This window comes from Lutra lutra, chromosome 10, assembly GCF_902655055.1.
Source record: "Lutra lutra chromosome 10, mLutLut1.2, whole genome shotgun sequence".
NCBI lineage: Eukaryota > Metazoa > Chordata > Mammalia > Carnivora > Mustelidae > Lutra > Lutra lutra.
Window position 1 is genome coordinate 73,890,363 of NC_062287.1, and position 21,070 is coordinate 73,911,432.

At 49.7% G+C, this 21,070-nt stretch overlaps 1 protein-coding gene across 11 annotated transcripts in view; it reads left to right on the forward strand.

Moving 5' to 3' along the window:
* The first annotated feature begins 1,954 nt into the window (after nt 1-1,954).
* The window catches only part of NAV2 (neuron navigator 2), a 398,868-nt gene continuing 379,752 nt past the window's right edge, over nt 1,955-21,070 (forward strand). For all 11 annotated transcript variants that reach the window (XM_047690357.1, XM_047690360.1, XM_047690361.1 and 8 more), the window contains exon 1: nt 1,955-3,047. In XM_047690357.1, coding sequence (XP_047546313.1) covers nt 2,790-3,047 — 258 coding nt within the window. In that variant the 5' untranslated portion in view covers nt 1,955-2,789. The remainder of the gene's footprint in view (nt 3,048-21,070) is intronic.

The window sequence follows — 21,070 nt, forward strand, 5'->3', positions numbered from 1 at the left end:
ACCTAGATTGCGGGACCCCACCTCCGGAGGTTTTGGATGAATTGGTCTGGGTGGGATTTCCAAACAAGTGTCCTCCTTCTGCTGCTGCTACTGGTCTGGGAACCATACTTTGGGGTATCTCTGTGAACTTTAAAGTTGAAGACTGCAAGTATCTTCCCATAACTCTCTGTACATCTGAATGAACCAGAGTTCTGGGTAAGAGAATCCTAAGGTTTAATCTAGTATAACATTTCTTATGACACTATGTACTTGAGTCTAAAAGGCTCTCCTCCTGGAGGATTGGTGCTATCCTCATTCACTCATGTATGCAGTAACGATCTGGGTAGCCGTTCTGTCCACAGCATTATATTTGTTGCCAAGAGACTCACATGAAGGTTAAAAACCGCAGCTCCTAATGGGGCTTACTCTCTGCGAAGAGAATAAACATGAAATGCTAAATAACATGGTGACATTAGATGGCAAAGGGCTGAGTACTAAGTAAGTGGCACAGACCACATATGATTTAATTTCAGAGAGAGGGAGAATACCTGGGTAGCTATTTCAACCTAGCTAGAATCGCTGTTTAGAGTGGGTGGAAGATAAGGTGGCCCAGGGAGCAGGCCAGTGTAAGAAGGCACCTTCTCATTTGTTAATGCTGCTTTCAGAGGTTGTTTTAAAACTTTCAGTTTTCCTTTGGTCTGGGTAATGATAAATCAATGCTTTCAGTATTGTAAATCACGCTACAGGGTGGACATACAGGGAAAACCTGTTATCTTAGAGACGAAGAAAAAAGACAAACAGATTGTAAGCAGAGATGACTGGGATGGTGGAAAGCAGTAATTTAGGAAAGGGGATAATAATGCCTAACTTCTATTGACCCCTTACCCTGACAGGTACTTATGCTTAACTGACATGTGCTCTCTCATTTAATCCAAACAACCTCGCATGATATAAATGTAGTCAAACGTCCTCCTTTACTCCAAGTGAAACCCAAAGCTTTGTAAGGGTGCATATCTGATGAAAGAACTCGCCAAGTTTAAATCCAGGCAATGCTCCGGGGTGGGGATGCTAGTCCACGAACTGCGAGGGTTTGGGCCTGTCTGGATCCTGCTTTCCAATCCTCATATACTGTACGTCAGGGAGGAACCCAAAGAGCAACTGAGAAGACAGAAATCCTCAGACGCGTTCAAGTCGAGGAACCTGTGGGGCCAGTGCGTCCAAAGCGCGGACAGGGAGGGGCTCCTACAAGAAACGAAGCAAGGGTTAGCCTGAGACAGCCGGGGTCATGGAGCCTCTCCTGGCTTCCTCCGGCCACCCTAATGACAGAGTCTGTGATAGGTTGCGAGCGGGAGCAGACTCGGGGTGGGAGTCTTCCCTGGGTCCTGTATTTGCCTATAAATACTTCAAACAGTTAAATGAAAAGAGCAGCCTTTGAAAGCTGGAGAGGAAGCTCTTGGGAGGCCCCCGGCCCGCCTGGAAGTGCAGGCAGAAAAGAGGAGAAATGGCTGGCGAGTCCTTAGCGCGGGAGACGAGGAACAGCCAGCCCTGCCCAGTCCAGACAGGGGGCCGCCGCGCGGCGGGCGCGATTCCGGAAGATTCAAACCGTTAAGGTGACCAGAACAATTTGAAAAAAGGAAACAAACTTCCCCCCGAGTCTTGCCCGCGGGGCCCCGAGGCGGGCCTTTGCATTCGAAAGGGCATTTTTCAAAAGAAGGTTTCTGGGACGCGGGAGTATCGGCCCGCTGGGAAGCGCGCAGCAGGAGCAGTGCCGCAGAACGGCCACCAGCCTGCTTTGTACTTGGCGGCCGGCGCGGCCCCAGAGTTTCGACCGCGGCCCGGGAGTTGAGGCCACGCCCCCTTTGCAGAGAGGACTGCAGGCGCTGATTGGCCCTTCACCGGCCAATGGGCGCGCCGGGGCGGCCCGGGCTGTCAGCGCGCGCCGCAGCCGCGCCGGCCGCAGCCTGTCCTCCCCTGCTCCGAGCCCCGCAGCCAGCGCAGCCTTCCCGGGGAACCGGGCCGCCGCTCGCGAGCGCAGCCCTGCCCAGCCGGCCAGCCGCGCGTCCGGGTGCCCGAGCCCCACGGCCACAGCCTTGCTGCGCTTTAGCTTACGGAGCATGTGCAGACCTGCTGGCGCTAAGGTGCTATCCGTCCGGGGGACTTCTACCGAGCGGTGACTGTCACGCCTAGAGAGACCTTTCGGGGGCTGTCGCCGCGCCTCTGCGTCGCGGGTGACACTGCGGTGCTCGAGATCGGGGCAGCAGCTGCCTCTTGGTGGAGGCATCTTGGGCTCCGTGCGTCCTCCTTCTCCTTCCTCCTCGGCTTCCTCCTTCCCTCCCACCGCTGCTCGCTCCTACCCTCGGCCGCTGACACCCGCAGCCTCCTGGACCGGGAGGCGCCCGTCCCCGCCGTTCCTCTTCCAAAGGGGCCTCCTCACTTCGGAGATGCAGTGACAAGTTAATATGGGCGTCCAAGCCTCGGCTTCCCAGGAGGAGAATCGCAAGAGGGAACAGCCCCTGAACGCCCAGACCCCTTGAACAGGCGGCCCAGGAGCGGCGTGAAACCCGGCTGCAGCACCCGTCCAGGTGGGACCCGCTGAGCGCCGCGACCAGTCCTCTGCTCCATCCCGCAGGCGCGCTTGCGGGTTTGCTGCTAACTCCCCGACCCGGGGATATTTTTTTTTTCCCTCCGCTGGTGGTGGGCGCCTCGCGGGCCGAGGCCCGGCGCCTGCTCTGCTACCCGCGCTGCCTTTAGCGGTTGCCTCCGCCGCCGCTGCCAGGGACGTGCTGGGAAAGCCGAAGCCCCGGGAGAAGATGCCGGCCATCCTGGTCGCCTCCAAAATGAAGTCGGGACTGCCCAAACCCGTGCACAGCGCCGCGCCCATCCTGCACGTGCCCCCAGCCCGGACCGGTCCCCAGCCTTGCTACCTCAAGTTGGGAAGCAAGGTGGAGGTGAGCAAGACTGCCTACCCCAGCCAGATCCCCCTGAAATCCCAGGGGCTGCAGGAGCCGGCGGGGGATGGGCTCCCGCTGCGGAAGAGCGGCTCGGTGGAAAACGGGTTCGATACCCAGGTGAGAGGTGCTGTGACCCGGGGCGCTGTTGGCGGGGGGGCGAGGTGAATAGTTCTTGGGAGTAAGGTGGCTTGGCTGGACGGGGGAAAGGGCTGCCCGGTGGGCGGAGAAGGGAGCCATTCCACTTAGGCTGGCAGATCTGGGGATGCGCGCGGGGGAGTGGGCTGGCCGGTGGGTGTGGCCGGGTGCGGATGGTTTGCCTTAAGGAGCTCTGAGAGACCGGGGTGTGGGCACTCCCGCAGCTCCCTTCTGGGGGCACGGGTGGCGTGCTCACACACACACAAACCAACCAACCAACCAACCAAACAAACAAAACACACACACACACACACACACACACACACACACACACACACAGACAGACAAACCAAAAAACCCAAAACGTGCAGCTCTGGAAATGTCAGGTCCTGCATGTTGAGAGCTTGGCCTCAAGAAGGCAGTGTCTGCTGCAACGGCTGGCGGGCTGGCTGTCTGCGCCTGGCGGTCTGCAGAGATTCTGTCTGCCAAGGAATGGTCTGAGGCCTTCTTGGGCTCGACGCCCCCAGGCCTGGCAGCAAGACCTAGGCAAAGGGGTCTGGGGGTTGCCATCAACCTGCTCTTTTCGGCCGGACGATGGCCTGCCCCTGCCTGTCCCTTGGGGCGAAAGGATTCCAGGCACGGTGCTGGGACTGCCATGGTATTGCCAGTGCACCAGCTGAGGCGGGCAGCTGGAGACTCCCAGCGTCCTGGCTGGCGGTTACGGTGGGGGTGGGGGTGGGGGAGGGGTGGGGGGGTGGCTGCCTCCAAAAGGCTCCCCCGAAGCTAAGCCCCTCCTTTCAGGGTAGTAGATCCTGGCGCTGGTAGCCTGCCTGACCCGGTGTGGGGATGGGGGATGGTTGCGGCTTGAAGAGAATTGGTGACTTTTACCTTTCCCGACAAAGCCTGCATCACCCAGTTCGGCTGGGTGACAGGCCCTGGTCGGCAGTCTCTTTTAAGGAAATCCACAAGGGCCAATCAGGTTCTCTTGGCCTCCTGCCCTCCCTGCTCCTTCCACCCCCCACCCCCATCTGGTAGGAGGGAGCAGGGGCATGCTCAATTTTCTTGGCAGTCAGTCAGCAGGGACTTTTGGGGACAGGCTGACCTGACGGATGTGACTGTCCCAGTCAGGAGAGGCGGGAAGCCAGAGGGGGAGGTGGTTTGGGGCTGGTGTCAGGGAAGTGGCAACAGACCAGCTGACCTTTTTGGCACTTTCTTCTCTGCTGACACTGTTTCCACCTTCTCCTGGAGCTTTCTCTGATCAGAGGCTAGAACTCAACACATTGCTAGCCTGTCCGATGGAGGAACTGGAGCTGGGAGCTAATCGTAAGCAGACTTTTGGAACTCTGGGCTGGAGAAGGCCCTCGAGCAGATTAAGCTCCCACACCAGGCTGATAAGCATGCCCCTCGCTGCCGCACTTGCTAAACATTTTTGGAAGCTGACAGGTTTGAGTGATGGTGTGTGGGAGGAAGGCAAGATTTCCCCCTATGCTCCCGGGGCCTGTCTCTGCTAAAGTTTAGCTCTCTGTTCTCTTTTTCTGTTGTTAGCCACAGGATTGGTCCAGTGGGCTCTGAAATGAGAATGAGCTCAGGGGTACATTCTTGTGAGGTTTTTCCTATCCATCCTTGGAGGTGGGGCTTATGAGGTATGGTGGGTGGTATGTAGGAGGTCAGAGCAGTGACTCTGGGATATGACACACACCCTTCCAGCCTGATGAGGAGGATCTGAGGAATGAGAGGGAAAGTGGACATGGGATTGTTTCTGCCCAGGAAGCTCTCTGCCTTTGCCCATTCGACCCTATATTTAAAAAACATTGTTGGGGGGCGCCTGGGTGGCTCAGTGGGTTAGAGCCTCTGCCTTCGGCTCAGGTCATGATCCCAGTGTCCTGGGATCGAGCCCCGCATCGGGCTCTCGGCTTAGCGGGGAACCTGCTTCCTCCTCTCCCTCCTGCCTGCCTCTCTGACTACTTGTGATCTCTATCAAATTTAAAAAAAAAAAAAAAAAAAAAAAAAAAAAAGATTCTCTCTCCCTTTCTCTCTGCCCCCTGCCTGTTCTTTCTTAAAAAAAAAAAAAAAAAAAAAAAAAAAAAAACATTGTTGGAGGACTTGCACTGGGCAGGTTCTGGAAAGGTGATTCATCACCCTCTTTTCTGAAAAAATGTTTTCCAGCTGTTCCTGGAGGGGCTGGCAGGGTCCTGGTCCCTCACGACTTAGCTTCCCTCTCTTACTCTTGGCCCACCATCCCCAGAATGCCGCCATTGCACCTGCCTTGACCTCAGTGGGACCTTGTGTGCTGATCATGAGGATGGTTTGGACTGACTGCTAAGGACATTGGCTACTTCCTGATGGCCTATCCTACTTTTATCAGCCTCCTCTTTTCCTTATCCATGTTTGGGCTTCCTGAGGGCTCTTCTCTGTAGCAGGTGGCGGATCCTTGTGCTCACTGCCCCACCTTGGCATTGAAGTGACCTTGGCAAAGGCGGTTTTCCCTTCTTTGGAAAGGGCTTCCTTTCACTCTGTTTAGCATGGTGCCCACTTGCCATTCAGGAAAGCCTATTACAGGCTTGAGGACTTTGTCTGGTTTGACTTCTCTAGTCCCTAATTCAAAACCTGGTATTGATCACTGGAAGATGATGAGTTATAGGGCAGATGATATCTTGGGGCCTCTGACTCCCCCTTTTATTCAGGGAGCTTTTGGCAGAAGACTGGGTTGTGCAGTGGTCACCAGCAGAGGTTTTAAAGTCAGGCAGGTATCTGTGGTGTCCTGTCTTTGCCGTGTACCAGCTGGGTGACCTATTTAATGAACCTCTCTGGGCCTCAGTGTTTCCATCTGTAAAAATGGGCATAAACAGGGGGCACCTGGGTGGCTCAGTGGGTTAAGCTGCTGCCTTAGGTCATGCTCAGGTCATGATCTCAGGGTCCTGGGATCGAGTCCCACGTCGGGCTCTCTGCTCAGCAGGGAGCCTGCTTCCCTTCCTCTCTCTCTGCCTGCCTCTCTGCCTACTTGTGATCTCTCTCTCTGTCAAATAAATAAATAAATAAAATCTTTTAAAAAAAATGGGCATAAACAGCCATACAAATTGTAAGGATTCAGAAGAATAACATGTGAAGTGCTTAGCCCGGTGTCTGGCAAATAAGGAATACTTAATATAATTAGCTATTTATATTGCTAAAGCAAGAGATAAGGCATGTTGAACCTGGGTCTAATAAGCTCTAAGTGAGAAAAGGCATAGCTTATCTCTCTAGCTCTTGAAGGGTATTAATCGGAATTTACAGAGCATCTGTCAGTACCTGGCATGTCCTGAAGAAGAGGGAAGTGCACTGCTGCTTGTTTAGTGCCTGGCTCTTTACATATAATATTATTTTATCCTCACAGTACCGCTTAAAAACAGACAAGACATATTCTATAACAATAATTTTCTATAATAATAATATAATAATAATGACAAATAATATAATAATGACAAGTTAAATAACATAATAATGATAAATTAATAATATAACAATGGCAAGTCAAATAATATAATCATTTCTTACATGCCAGGAATTGTTCTAAAAGACGAGTACATAAAAAGCCTCGTTTGATTCTTCTGACAATCCAATGACATATGTGTTACTATGTTATGTTATTGTAGGCGTATTCTCATTTTGCTCATGAGGAACCTGAGGCAAAACCGGGTCAGTAAGCTTGTGAGTAGCAGAAGTAGAGTTAGAACTTGGACAGTCTGCTTCTGAAATCCATGCCCTTAACCACTCTGCTGTAGAGAGAGAACCATAGAGACTTCCAGCTTACTTGCAGGCCCTGGTAAGACCCCAGTTCTACCCATTGAGCTAGAAGGGTGAGTGAGTCTCAGGAAGATAGAGCAACTTGCCCTAGGTCATCCTGCTTTGGTGTGATGGAACAGAGTCAGGATGAGTTAGCTTCAGGGCTGGTGAACTTCCCAACCTTCATAGTGGCCTCCCTCCATCATTTACCCTGGCAGGTGCACAGGGTAAATAAGACATGGCCTGGGCCTTGCGGATTTTATAGTCTAGTTGGGAGGTATATCTGAGGTACCAAGGGCAACAGGACACAGTACAGAGAGGGGTGAAAGATATGCTTGGGGCCTGCAGGAAGGGAAGGGCCATAATGGCTGGAGAAATCCAGAGGGCCTCCTGGAGGAGGATGGGCTTCAGAGATGGGCAGGACTGACTGGGTGGGGAGAAGAGGAGGTGAGATGTCCATGAGAGGGAAGGATGAGGGCAGGGCCATGCTTTGGTAGAGAGCAAAAGATGATGTCACCACAGGGAAGCTGCACTTTCATGCAACAGATAATTGTCTCTGTATCTAGTATCTTCATTTTCAAAGGTGGTGAGAACAAAAGCATCTTGCAGTTGAAGGATTGGCTTCGCTTGCTGGCTGGTGGATAAGAATTCTGCGTACACAGGCTCCCTAGGAGAAGCTGAGAGATGGTGTCCATAAAGACCTGGTTCATGGGGCACCTGGGTGGCTCAGTGGGTTAGGGCCTCTGCCTTCGGCTCAGGTCGTGATCCCAGGGTCCTGGGATCGAGCCCCACATCGGGCTCTCTGCTCAGCAGGGAGCCTGCTTCCTCCTCTCTCTCTGCCTCTCTGCCTACTCGTGTCATGATCTTTGTCTGTTGAATAAATAAATAAAAATTAAAAAAAAAAAAAGACCTGGTTCATAACAGAGCCTTGGGAAAATGACAGTGATTATTGTTATTAGCTTGGGGTTCAGAATATTCAACATGATAGTTACAGGGGAAGGGAGGTGGTTCTCATGGCTTCTTTCATTATGCAGCAACTCTGTTCAGCCAGTGACAGCCCTTTCCCCCCAAGCCGTCTCTCCATGTCCGTCAAATGTGAAAAGACCTAAGGTAGCCAGCAAACAGTTCTTGCTACAACCCCGTTGTCAACTCCCCAAGCCCTCACCTTGAACCTCTCCCACAAGCCTGCAGCTGGGCTGTTCCCCCACTGGGGGGCCTGTGCTCTGCAGCCCCACACCCCTCCCGAATTCCCTTCCTTGTGCTGGAATACCTGGGCCTTCCCCCAAGAGTGAACATTTATAGCATCTGCTCCATTAACGTGGTGTATAAATTATGACCATATGCAAAGAATTGTTTTAGAGGCATGCTCTGTGTTCGTTCAGAAACCCTGGCCGGCCGACCTTCAGATAAGGAATGTGCGTGAGCTATTTGAGGAGAGGTTAGCTTATTTTTAAGAAGCAGCTGCAGGGGAAAAAAAAAATTATATATATAATACTTTGATATTTCCTGTTTTTAGGAGCCTGGTGTTCAACTTGCAACTCATTTCTTTAAAAAAGTAATTAGAAGTGATTGAAATCCTCTGTGGGTGTTTCAGATGTTTAAAAAGAAAGAGCAGGCGAGGCCCCTGGGAAGAGAGAGCAGCTCCAAGCTTACAACCTGTTGCAACTTTGCCCCATTGTGTTTTGATTAGAATCCTTGCTCCATCATCAAAGTTGATTATGGATTTGATTAGTGCATTTTTCTGCCATTGTGTTATTCCCTTTCTTCTCTCTCTCCGTTCTTAGAGGGGAATGTATAGCATGGTTATCCGCCAACATGCGAGAATGTTTATATTTCGCCTATTACTGCTTATTCCACGGGTTAGTGTTCGTAAGACACTTAAAAAGTGGGACGGGTGGCTTATTTAGGATATCATTATGTGTGTATATATACACACGTATAGAAGTACATCTCCTTCTGGATATGTGTATATACACATATATACACACACGCGTATACAAATAGATCCACATGGAACAGCTTAAAGTAACGAGCACATGTTAGCGCACACACATCAAAGGCCAGGCTGGAGAAATTATAGCCCAATTTCCAGCCTTCGGAATAGCTAGATTCGCTTCCCTCTTCTCGCACTCTCTTCCTCTGTGACCAAGACTGAAGCATCCAATCTTGGCGTCCCGTGTGACTTACTTCTATGGCATAAGAGATGTGGCCTTGAGAGAGGTGTTTTGTTTTTTTTTTAAAGATTTTATTTATTTATTTGACAGAGAGAGATCACAAGTAGGCAGAGAGGCAGGCAGAGAGAGGGAAGGGAAGCAGGCTCCCTGCTGAGCAGAGAGCCCGACGTGGGACTCGATCCCAGGACCCTGAGATCATGACCTGAGCCGAAGGCAGCGGCTTAACCCACTGAGCCACCCAGGTGCCCGAGAGAGGTGTTTTAATGAAGACTTGGAGACGCTCCGGAAGCTAGGCTGAGAAAGCCGAACCACCCAGTGAGATCTGGGCTTGAGGTCAGAGATTCTTCCTTCCTAGAATCTGCCGGCACAGCAGGGAAGAGAGCGTTTCTGGAGCATCTGCTATGTGTCAGGTAGTCTCCGCTGCTTTATAGGTATCTTTGTCTGGTGCATGTGTTTGTTTTGCGTGTATACGTTGTGCTTTGCATATGTATTTGTTCTATGTATTTGTGTATATGTTTGTATATATATAATCTGAGATGCAAGCAATGGGTAAAATGTAACGTAGTCTATGCGTTTTATTTTCTTTAAGGATTTTAGTTATTTATTTGACAGAGATCACAAGTAGGCAGAGAGGCAGGCAGAGAGAGAGGGGGAAGCAGGCTCCCTGCTGAGCAGAGAGCCCCATGCGGGGCTCGATCCCAGGACCCTGAGATCATGACCTGAGCCGAAGGCAGAGGCTTAACCCACACAGCCACCCAGGTGCCCCATCTATGCATTTTATCTGAGGAAGCTGAGAGCAAAGGGAGTTCACACTCAGAGGCCATTTTACATGGTAGATCTGGCTTCACTGACAGACGGACCAAGGTTTGAATCCAGGCTTCAGGCAAGTTACTTCACATCTCTAAATGCCAGCGTCTTCACCTATAAAGTAGAAATGGGTAAACAGGTAGGTCGTTAAGAAGAGTGTCTGGCATATAATAAGCAAGGAATACTTGGTATTGCCTATTTTATTATGTAAGGTCAGAGCCAAGTGTGCAAACCAGATCTGCCTCATCACAGGCTCACGTTCTTTCCACCTGACCTGTCTCCCAGGTGCCTCCCAGGTGCACAGTTGATTACATGGCAGAACAGATGACTGACCCCATGGAAGCAGAGAACATGGCAGGGCTTTGGTTAGGTGAATGGGGAGCAAGAGTACATTAAGAACGATGTCCTCTAAATGAGTCATATCCAGAGTTGTGAAATGAAACCTCCACATTTTGGTTCCAGGCATGCCATCCCTATAGCACCAGCCAAGCTGAGGGCTCTACTGCAAACCAAACTTATGGGAAGTCTTCTTTGTAAGACCTTGCCTGAGCCAGCCCTGCAGCCACTGGATAATGTGATGGCTTTGCCATGTTCCAAGAATGGAACAATCCCATTGGTTGGGCTTCTGAATGGCTACTTATTGTTTTGAGGGCAGAAGGAAAGCCCTCTTCCCTTGCAGCTGGCATGATTATGGTGGGAGCTGGGCCTTGTGATCAGTTTGGTCACTGAGGTGCCCCAAGGCATGGCCGGCTGCCCAACGGTGTTTTACTAACTGCGTCAGGGCCAATTTCAATGGCCACTCTGTCTCTTGGTCACATTGTTTAAGGGGATGGACAATGTGTTCCTAGAATGTCTTAGGCAGAATGGGTCATGGGATTTGGAGAATAAAATTGGGTCAGGCTTTTTGTGTTTCAGTCCACTCACGACAGTAGTGAGTGACACAAAAGTTTTCTCAGGAACCTCAAGTCACCCACACAGAACCTAAAGAATGACTCATGATTTAGTGTCCCTTTCCCAAGGAAAACAGACCCTCTCTTGTGTTTTCCAAACAATGGCCCCACAGCCTCAGAATATTTTGTCTTTCCTTCCAAGCGAAACTTTAATACCTTCAGTGGATTTTAGGTTTTTCCAATCCTCCACCCCATCTTGGTGGAAGTCAAGGTAATTATGAGCCTAACTCCCAGACTTCTTTGGGGGCCTTTGAACAAAATCACAGCAGTGTGACAAATGAAAAATAATGATACTAACAGTCACTGACACTGACTGAGCATAGTATCTGTACCATCGTAATGCATGGCACCAGACACGTCTCATGTCATTTAATCCTCACAACATCCCATGAGGAAGATGCTCTTTCCTGAAGAGAAATGGAAAGGACAGCTCTTGGGAGTCAGCAACTTCGGTTCTATTTCTATCTCTTTGGATGCTTTGCTGCATGACCTTCAATAAGTCACAGTATCTTTTGAGCTTCAGTTACCTGACCTATAAAATGGAGAGGAACATTCTTGCTCCACCTTTTTTGAAGGTTCTTGTGAAGCTTAACAGAAGCAATTATTAGGACCGAGACACTAGTTTAAGCACCTCACACCATAAATAATACCCTTTAAGGAAACCAAGACTCAAGAAGGTTAAGCTACTTTTCCAAGTAACACAGCCAGTAAGTGATAGATCCAGAATTTGAACCCGTATCAGCTTGACTCCAAAGTCAACTTTTTTTTTTTTAAGGATTTTGTTATTTTTAGGTAATCTCTATACCTAACATGGGGCTCAAACTTACAACCCAGAGATCAAGAGTTGCCCGCTCTACCACAGCTGAACCAGCTGGGTGCCCCTTGACCCCAAAGTTTCAGTTTTTTTTTTTTTTAAGATTTTATTTATTTATCTGACACACACAGAGAGGTCACAAGTAGGCAGAGAGGCAGGCAGAGAGAGAGGGGGAAGCAGGCTCCCTGCTGAGCAGAAAGCCCGATGCAGGGCTCGATTCCAGGACCCTGAGATCATGACCTGAGCTGAAGGCAGAGGCTTAACCCACTGAGCCACCCAGGTGCCCCCCAAAGTTTCAGTTCTTAAATAGCAAGAGTGGAAGCACTTTGAAAAAAAAAAAAAAACCTGAAAAGCCATTGTTAATACTAAATCAAAGTAAATTGCTATAAAATTTCCTTTGGGTGGGTACATATGACATTTGACTCCTCCCCTCCACCCCTAAGGCTTAGAAATATTGAAAATATTCTTTCAATATTAAATAAATATTAGTTGCTTAATAGTATCAGTTAAACCCCTCTGGGATTTGTAAAGTTCCAAGTGCTCTGAGGCCGCAAGGTCCATTAAGCATTTTTAGTGGAATTGGCAGGGCTGATCCTGGAGAGAGGAAGGGACAAATGGGGAATTTGAGGGGGCTCTTGGGTAGCTCCTTCAGTTAGGTGACCAGTTCTTGGTTTTGGCTCGGGTCACGATCTCGGGGTTGTGAGATCAAGTCTCATGTTGGGCTCCACACTCAGCACTCAGTGCAGAGTCTGCTTGAGATTCTCTCCCTCTCCCTCTGCCCCTCCCCCTATGCATACGCACATGCTCTAAATAAATAAATAAATCTGAAAAATTGGGGAATTTGTTTGGAATCATTTGTTGGTCATCAGATAAATTCAGATTATGGGTCATTCTTTAAGAAAACAGGCCTGGTATCTTCAAAACTGACGATGTCATGAAAGACCAAAAAAAAAAAATTTTTTTTTAATGTAAATGGAGAACTATTCTAGAAAAAGAGACCAAAGAGTTATGATTACCAAATCCAGTGAGAGATCCTTGACTGGAACCTGCATGAACAAAACCATAAATCCTAGAAAGTGCCTTTGGAGACGATTGGAGATACTTGAATTCAGATGGTGTATGAGAGAGTATTATTTCATCAATGTAAACAGTATTGAGGTTATGTAAGAAAATGCCCTTTTTCTTGGGAGATACATGCTGAAATATTTAGAGATAGAGTGTCTGGGTGTCAGCAACTATCTCAGATAGTTCGGGGGGAGAAAAGGTTAGTGCATCTGCAGAGAGGACAAAATAAATGTCATAAAATGTTAACAACTGGTAAATCTAGGTGAAGATACATGTGTAGTTCTCTCAACTTTTCTATTTGAAGTTTTTCAAAATAAAATGTTGAGAAACAAAAGGAAGCTCTGGTTAGAGTGTACATTAGCAGTTCCCCTTGACCTCTACAGTGTACCCCTGAGAACGTAAATGAGATAGGGATGGGTGTGTGTGTGTGTGTGTGTGTGTGTGTGTGTACTCACTGACAATAAATAGCCTGGCCAAGTTTATTTCACTGGGTTTAGGATCTGGACTCCTTATCTCCTTTCTGGTGTAGTGTGAGAATCTTGGCTCCATTCCTGTTCTTTCATGAGACTAGTTGCTGACATTTTATGGAATCACAAGATCCAAGTTGATTTGATCATCTCTTCTAAAAACCTAAAATGTTTGCAAAGTTGAAAGTATAAAAGAAATTGTTTTTAGTGAGGAAATTTTAAAAAATATTAAAACCTCTGGTTGAGTCCTACTCATCTAGGCAGTGAGAAGGTGAGTGTGTATGAGTGTGTATGAATGGGAGCAAGTTTCTTTCTCTGCTTCAACCCTTTTTCTGTCCCCACTACTCAGGTCTTCTTTGCCTGGCTAAATCCTCCCCATCCTTTACCCAAGGATGGTAAAGGATGGGGAGCTCAGGCTTTGTGTCACTTCCTCCGGGAAGCCTTCCATCATCACCGTGGCAGCATCTGTCCTCTATGCTCCCATAGCCTGCTCTATAGCCTCCGCAGCTTGGCCTGTGATGGCTTGCTTTTTTTAGCCAGACCATGCCTTCCATGAGGTCAGGGATGTGTCCCTTTTGATCTCTGCTTTGACAGGGTCAGCACATAGCAGGTTCCTACTTATAATTTGCAGAATAGAAGAAGGATGGGAGGGGGAAGATGAAAGAAAGCATTGGAAAGCAGGAGTAAGTAAGATACGGTGCACCAGCTGTGTTCGTGAAGCTGTGGCTAAGCCATGTGTTCCACAGAACTCCCTCCTGGCATGTGAACTGAGAAGATCACATGGTGGTGGGTGGCCAAGTGTAGGAGACACAGAGAGGGTGACCTGAACCTTGGCTGAGGCCAGTATCAAAGCTCTCCAAACCCAGGTCTTAGGGAAATGGGCCTGGGCTGGCTGGGTAGAAGGAGGAGGCAGGTTCCCTTATGCAAGGCTGTTTACAATGTCCAAACCATCTGGCTGCTCCAATTGAAGGTCTGTCAGGACACAACAATGACTGTAGGATCAGCTGGAGGGGTTGAGGGGGAAAGAACACCATGGGCTTTAGAGGGCTTTGGCGCACGCACGTGCACACACACACACACACACACACACACACACACACACCAGCTTTGGAAGGGGGACCTGACAAGGGTTCTGAAGGATTTTAGCTGGTGAAGAAAAGGGGAGGGTTTAGAGAGTCCCAGGGTGGGGCGGCCTTCCAGGAATGTTGATGGCAGCAATCATTCACGTGCCATTTCCATACACAATCTCACTCAATCCTCACACGAACTTTCTGAGCCAATATTGATCCTGTTTTACCAGTAAGAAGAGAAATGAGGAGTCACTAGGGAGAGCAGCCTGAGAGGGGGCATGGAACTTATTCAGGTCACACGCGTGCCACAGACAGTGACAGGATTCAAACCTGGGTCTCTCAAATTCCAAAACCTCTTAGCCACTGCCTTCTGCCAGGAATTGGAGGAGGGCCTGAGTCCCGTACTGAGGTGTAGCTTTAGACAATCGAATGTCCAAACCCTCTCTCCTTGGAGCCTGCTCCCCAACCTTCCCTGGCCTTGGCCTCCCTCGCCTGTCCCAGCCTGTCTCTAGAGGCATCGTGTTTATTGAATGGGGAGCCCTGTTGGCTTTTGCCCACATCCTGATGCAATCTGGGCACAATCTGGTTCTCTCCCCCCCTGTGGCTGCCGCCCCCCAGGTCACCCCTGGACTGTGGGGCCCAGCAGGGTCCGTGTGCTTAACAGCTGGCAGACTTCCCTTCCCATCCTCCCACCACAGGCCGCTTGGCTGCAGCTCGCGGACAGTCCCCATTTCATGCTGATTTGCTTTGATTCTTTTCAGACCTGGGAGTGACGCATGTTTATGTCAAAATGTGTGGACCGCAAGGGTTCCAGAGCTGTTAGACCTTCCGGTGTGGGAACTTTGGTTGTTAGCTGTCTCTGGACAGAAGAAGGCAGCTCGGCGGGGGTGGGGGGAGCACTATTTAGGTGACAAAACCAGATTTAGAACAACCGGGCTTTCTTGGGATGTCTGCTTAGGGCTCTGTGCCTCTAGACCCTCGACATGCCTGAGCCAGGGCGGCCCTCGGAGGCCAGCTGTTCTCATAGCTCCGTTGTGCAGATGGGGAAACCGTGGCCCAGAGAGGGGTGTGACTTGCCCACAGTCACCCATCAGTGAGGGCAGAAAAAAACTGGAACCGAGGCCTCCCATCTTCTGACCCCCCATATTCTTTCCACCCCACTCGTGGTGGCCGGAAGGTCCACTCTAAATGGCCTGATGGTTTAGAGAAGTTCATCCAGCCCTAAACTATGTTCTTTCCCCCTCATTCTACCAAGCAGTAAAATAGAATTAATCCTTGCCTATTAGAAAGCTTTTGCATTTGGCTCAATGGATCAGAAAACAAGGACCTCTGTGTGGATGTTGTCATTGTAGCAGGAGACCACTGCTGAACCCCTCCCATGGGCCAGACACTTTACCTACATCCTCTTACTTAAGCCTCGTGATGCGATAAGACTGGCGGCATTTCATCCCTGTTATGTGTGAGGCTCAGAGGAGGTGAGTAACTTGACTGAGACCACATGGAGTCAGTACAGAAACTCCGATTTCATGTCCCCGCTCTCTCTGTCCAGCCTCTTAGACGCCCCCCCCCACACCAAGCTGGAAGTCAGAAAGACCCCGGTTAAAACCTTCCCTCCCCACGTACCACCCAGGCGGCTAGCTAGCTTCCCCCATGCTAGTGTGGGGCCTGGGACACTGCGGGTTCAATAAACAGTTGTTGAGCAGCAGCTTAGACAAGGCAGTGCCACCAAGCCTCAGTTTCCCCAGGGAGGTATAGCGTTCCAACGGGTCATGCAGATTAAAGCAGTCAGCACGTGTCCGAATGTCTGGTGTGGGATAGACGCTGTTATTTAGGAGACACTCACTGTGCGCTGGGCAGTCTCCTAAGCATCTTCCATGAGTTTTCCAGCGTCCTCGTCACAGAAGCAGTAACCTCTGAGGTTGGCCCTTTAGTGATTATCTCCACTCTACCGGTGATTAACGGCCCAGAGAGCCTCAGCAACTTGCCTGAGGTCCCCCGCCTCTAAGAGGAAGAGCCAGGCCTAGAACTCGGGCAGAACCTGCAGGGCCTGAATCTTCACCCACGGAATGGACCTCCCTCTGTGCTGCTTCTCACAAAACCCAGCTCTAGCTGAGCATGGGGAGGAGAGACACGGACAGCTGAGGGCACGCAGAGGGCAAGTGATTTGCTTACGGCTCTCCGGAGTGAGTAGTAGTAAACCCCGAGGAAGGCCTGTCTTCTAAACAGCATGGGCCTTCGTCATTCTTTAAAAGGCCCTGCCTCTCTAACAGGAAGGGACAAACCATTGAGCCCGGGAAGCATTCCCAAACCAGACATGGTCACCAAGAATCAGTGACTCCCAGCTGTCTGGTGGCCTGTGTGCCCTTCCCCTGGGGTCTCTGCTTCTTGCTCATTTGGAATTGTTCCTTCTCGGGGCACCTGGGTGGCTCAGTGGGTTAAAGCCTCTGCCTTTCGGCTCGGGTTGTGATCCCAGGGTCCTGGGATCAGGCCCCGCATCGGGCTCTCTGCTCGGCGGGGAGCCTGCTTCCCTTCCTCTCTCTCTGCCTGCCTCTCTGCCTACTTGTGATCTCTGTCTGTCAATAAATGGATAAAATCTTTAAAAAAAAAAAAAAAAAGGAATTGTTCCTTCTCTGGACTGCAGAGCAGAAACCGATATAAATTTGACCTAGTCCCTAGAAATGTTTACCTGGCTAAAAATATGCCGGCTTTGTTATATTTTTAGCCAAATGTAGATTCGAAATATATGAATTGCCCACACCCGTGTGTTAGGCATGAACTGTTGGGACATTTTGTAACAGGAAGCTGCTGGTTTTCCATTCCAAAGAACTGGAATTCGGTCAGAAATTTGTCATTTGCAAATGCCAACTCTCACCACATTCCACTGCTGTTTTTAAGAGCATCTCGTCACCTGGATTCAGGGGCAGCAGGCCATGGGTGAGGCCAGCCTGGCCAGGCTCCCCCAGTAGATTCTCTAGGTCTAGTGCCTTCCAAGCGACCTCCATCTGGCTCTCCCCAGGCCTGCGCCATCTGTAGTGTGTTGCCTTTGGACTCGTGTATGGGCAGACAGGGTGCTTATTTTAGAACTGGAAGGAGAGGAGATGTATCAATAAAAAAATAAAATTAAAAAAAAAATTAAAGAGCACGGAAGGAAAAATCCATTCAGTGGTTTTAAAATATCTCGCCCTGAACAGGGCAGATTATTTTTGTTTCTTAAAAACAACTGGTAGTTTGCTCCTCGAAACAGAGCTAGAAAGAGAGACATATAGGACTATAAAAAAGGAAGAGTCTGGGAAGGTCTCCTCTTGGTTTCATCACCCTGACCCAGGCACACAGGACAGGTCATTTCCCCCAACCGTCAAAGCCTCTCCTGCTCCTGATGGTCAGACTTGGGAACCTTAGAGCTATATCACAAAGACCCTGTTTTCCTAGCCCTTTATTTTATAGACGTGAAAGTTGAGCCTCAGGGCCTTTGCACTTGTTGTTCTTTCTGCCTGAAATGTCTTCCCAGATATTGACATGGCTCGCTCCCTTACCTTTGGTCTCTGCTCAGACGCTTTATCAAAGGGATCCTTTCTGACCACCCTATATAAAACAGCAATCTGTCATTTGATACCTCTCTCCTTACCTTGCTTTATTTTTCTCCAGAATCAGAGCAGTCTTCTGACATGTCATATGTTTGTTTATTATGTGCTTTCCCCTGGTAGACTTTCAGCTCCATGAGAACAAGGGATTTGTTCAGCTTGTTCACAGCTGTATCCTTAGCACATGATAAGTGCTTACTAATTGCTTAGTGAGTAAGTGATGGGACTCGTAGAAGATTTCAGGCGGAGCTGGGACTAGCATCCAGGTATGACTCCCAGCCTAGGGCACTTAACACTATTTCTTCAGACCCCACTAAATCTATAAAAAATCTATATTTTGTCCCTTAAGATGCTAATAGGTCAAAATATCATCCTTCTGGCAGTTTTGCTTCTTTATGGGGGCTTTTAGTGCAAAGGGTGGGTGAGTGTCTTAGCACAAAAGTCAGGGTCTTAACACAGAGATATGGGTGAGTTAGGTTGGCTGGGAAGGGTAATAGTTTTGCTCGGGTTGGAGAATTCTTACCCTCTGAGCAGACTCTTACTTTATCCAAGCTTAGGGCTGGCGCTGAGATGCCCATAGTAGAATGTGGGGGTAAGAATTGGGTTGGCCAACATGCACTGGTTTCATTTTGTCTTCCATTTCCCTTCTTTCTCCCCTCCCTTCCTTCCTCCCGCCCTCCTTCCCTCTCTTCCTTCCTTCCTTCCTTCCTTCCTTCCTGCCTGGCTCCCTGCCTGCCTGTTTTTGTGCTTTAATCTTTGTTAGTAAAAGTATGGTCTGTAGGCTAGTAGTAATGGCATCACCTAGAAGTTTGGTAGAAATGCAGAATCTTAGGCATCATCCCAAGCCTTTTGAATTAGATCTGTACTTTAATAAGACCCCCAGATCATAGGTAAATTAACATTTAAGAAGCAGAGAGGCACTTATGCCCTGACCCCTTCAGAAGTAGTGCTTAAGAGAGGCCCCCTTACAATAAAGTACTCAGCTACCACCTCTGTCTGGAGGCACAGGCCCCATTGTCTCTAATTATTTTAGTCTGTGATTAGGGATGGCAGGGATAGACAGATCAGTCCTAGAGGAGGAGGGTGTCATAAAAGAGACTTCTAGAATCCATGCCCACTCCATTTCTTACGTCTTACTTACCTGTGCACTGGGCTTTGCAGCTGGTGTTTGATCGGCATGTTGGAGGCTGTCATCTCTCTGTGTACTGCAGAAGGAGGGGAGATCTAGTCTGTGACGTGGGAGCTAGGGATAGAGGGCCGCAGCTCTTGACCCTGCTAGGCAGTCTAGGTGGCATCTTCCAGGAGCAGGAGACAGTTCCATCCTACCCCTTTTCACAGATGGGTTCTGAGGTCCTTTCTAGCCCCTTCAGCAAGGGGAGGACAGCCATTCCCACTGCTGAACAGAGCCCAACTCCCACCATCCCTTGCTGTTCTGAAGTCTCCTTCCCATTCTCCTTGAGTTGCAACTGGAAATTGCATTGCATGATCCCTGCATGGGGTTGGAAAAGAAGCAGGATGTGTCCTGGAGGACCAATGGGAGGGGCTCACTGCAGTGGCGCTGCTGGGCCCTCCCACTCTGCCTGGGGAAGCCTTCTCAGTGGGCAGGTGCTCTGCAAGGCAATCGGGCCACCTGCCCAGGCCATTCTTTCAAGCACGCTGCGGTTGTGTATTGATGTGGGGAAAGCCCATTGGTAAGAGTGGAGCAAATGAACTCAGCCTCCGGATCAGGCTGTTTGGTGAAATTATTGTCTGATTTGCTGCCGGAGCTTTTTTGCTGCATTTTGTATAAATCAGAGCTATTTAAAAGCTGCTCACACGGTCACTGGTACCATAGAAATGGCCCGTCCTCATGCACACTCATCTCAATCAGGCCTGGGCCACTGCAGGAGGAGGAAGAGGCTTGGTGACCTCTTGGGAGTCTTCAGGAGGAAGGAAGGTGGCGGGGGGAATCAAGGGGGGATTTCTCCCTCGTCCCCAGCTCCTCTGGACTCGTCTCACATAACCGCATCCCAGCCTCATGGAAGAGGTTATCCCCAGCCACCCTCAAATCCAGACCTGGCCCTGAGTGGGGACAGGAAAGCTGCCCTGTGCCTGAACGATGACAAGCCTGATACCAAGAAGGGGTTTGTGCGTGCATGCATGTTTGTATGGGAACACGTGTGTGAAGATGTCTGTGCACGGGCACGCTTGCGTGCATGGGCGAGTGTGTGTCCAGATGCTCTTTGAGAGGTTGGAAAATCTATTTCATAGGAAATCTATTTTGACCCCTGGCAGCACAGGCAGCGTGGGGAGGCCAGAGGAGCACTGTTCTTGGAATTGAGAAACTTAGTTCCCCTTCCAGACACTACTTTAATACGCTGTGTGACCCAGACCCCTAGCCGTTGGCTCTTTGCCAGGAGCAGGTGGAGTTATGAAAATAGAACATGTCCAGACGTCTCCCTCACAGCGGCAGACCCAGGGTGAGGCTTTGGTGGCTGCAGTTCTTAGGTGCAGCAGCAGATCCTGAGGCTACTTTGGGGTGAGATTTCCTGGATGTGAGAGCAGCGCCCTCAAAAAAGGCAGGAGAATGAAGAGGGCAAGAGCAAGTGGTGGTTGGTTTGCATTCTGGCTCTGTCCACAGAGGATACAGCCTTAGATGAGCTGCTAGATTTGCCCCCGTCTCCTCCTCTGCTCTAGGGACAGGAGATCAGTGACCTCACAGGGCTGCTCTGAGCATTAAATGCCAGGAAGTATATGGAGCATGTGGCAAGCCCGTGTGATGGGTTCTCCATCCATGTTAGGTCTTGAACATGTATGTGTATGTGTGTGTATGTATTTTTTGCTATACCCTAATGTATGATAGAAACCTCTCAACTAAGTCCAAGGCAGAATGCAGGCGAGAAGTGAGATGGCAGTCCTCGGTTGTATGAGTGTAAATTGGCAAACCAACTAATGACTTCTTTGTAATAGTTATTAACAGGAAAGGGAATGTGCAAACAAAGGTCCTGTGGGACTGGAGACAGATGCCAAGCAGGCCTGTTTTGCTCCACGATTGTGATTCTTAATCTTCAGTGTGCATCAGCATTGCCTGGATCCTTGTTAAATGAGCAGAATCCTGGGGCCCTCTGGCCTCAGAGCCTCTGAATATGCAGATCTGGGCAAGACCCGTGAACTTGTATTTTTGGCCCGTAGGACGGATGTGCAGAGGATGGTCTGTAGCCCCTCCTCGGACAAAGGCTGGTCCAGAGTAAAAGATCAAATTGGATGATTAAGAGAAGGGGGAGCTGGGTGGCTGGGGCAGGCGAGAACGGGGTCCTAGGTAAGGTGAGAGGAGCT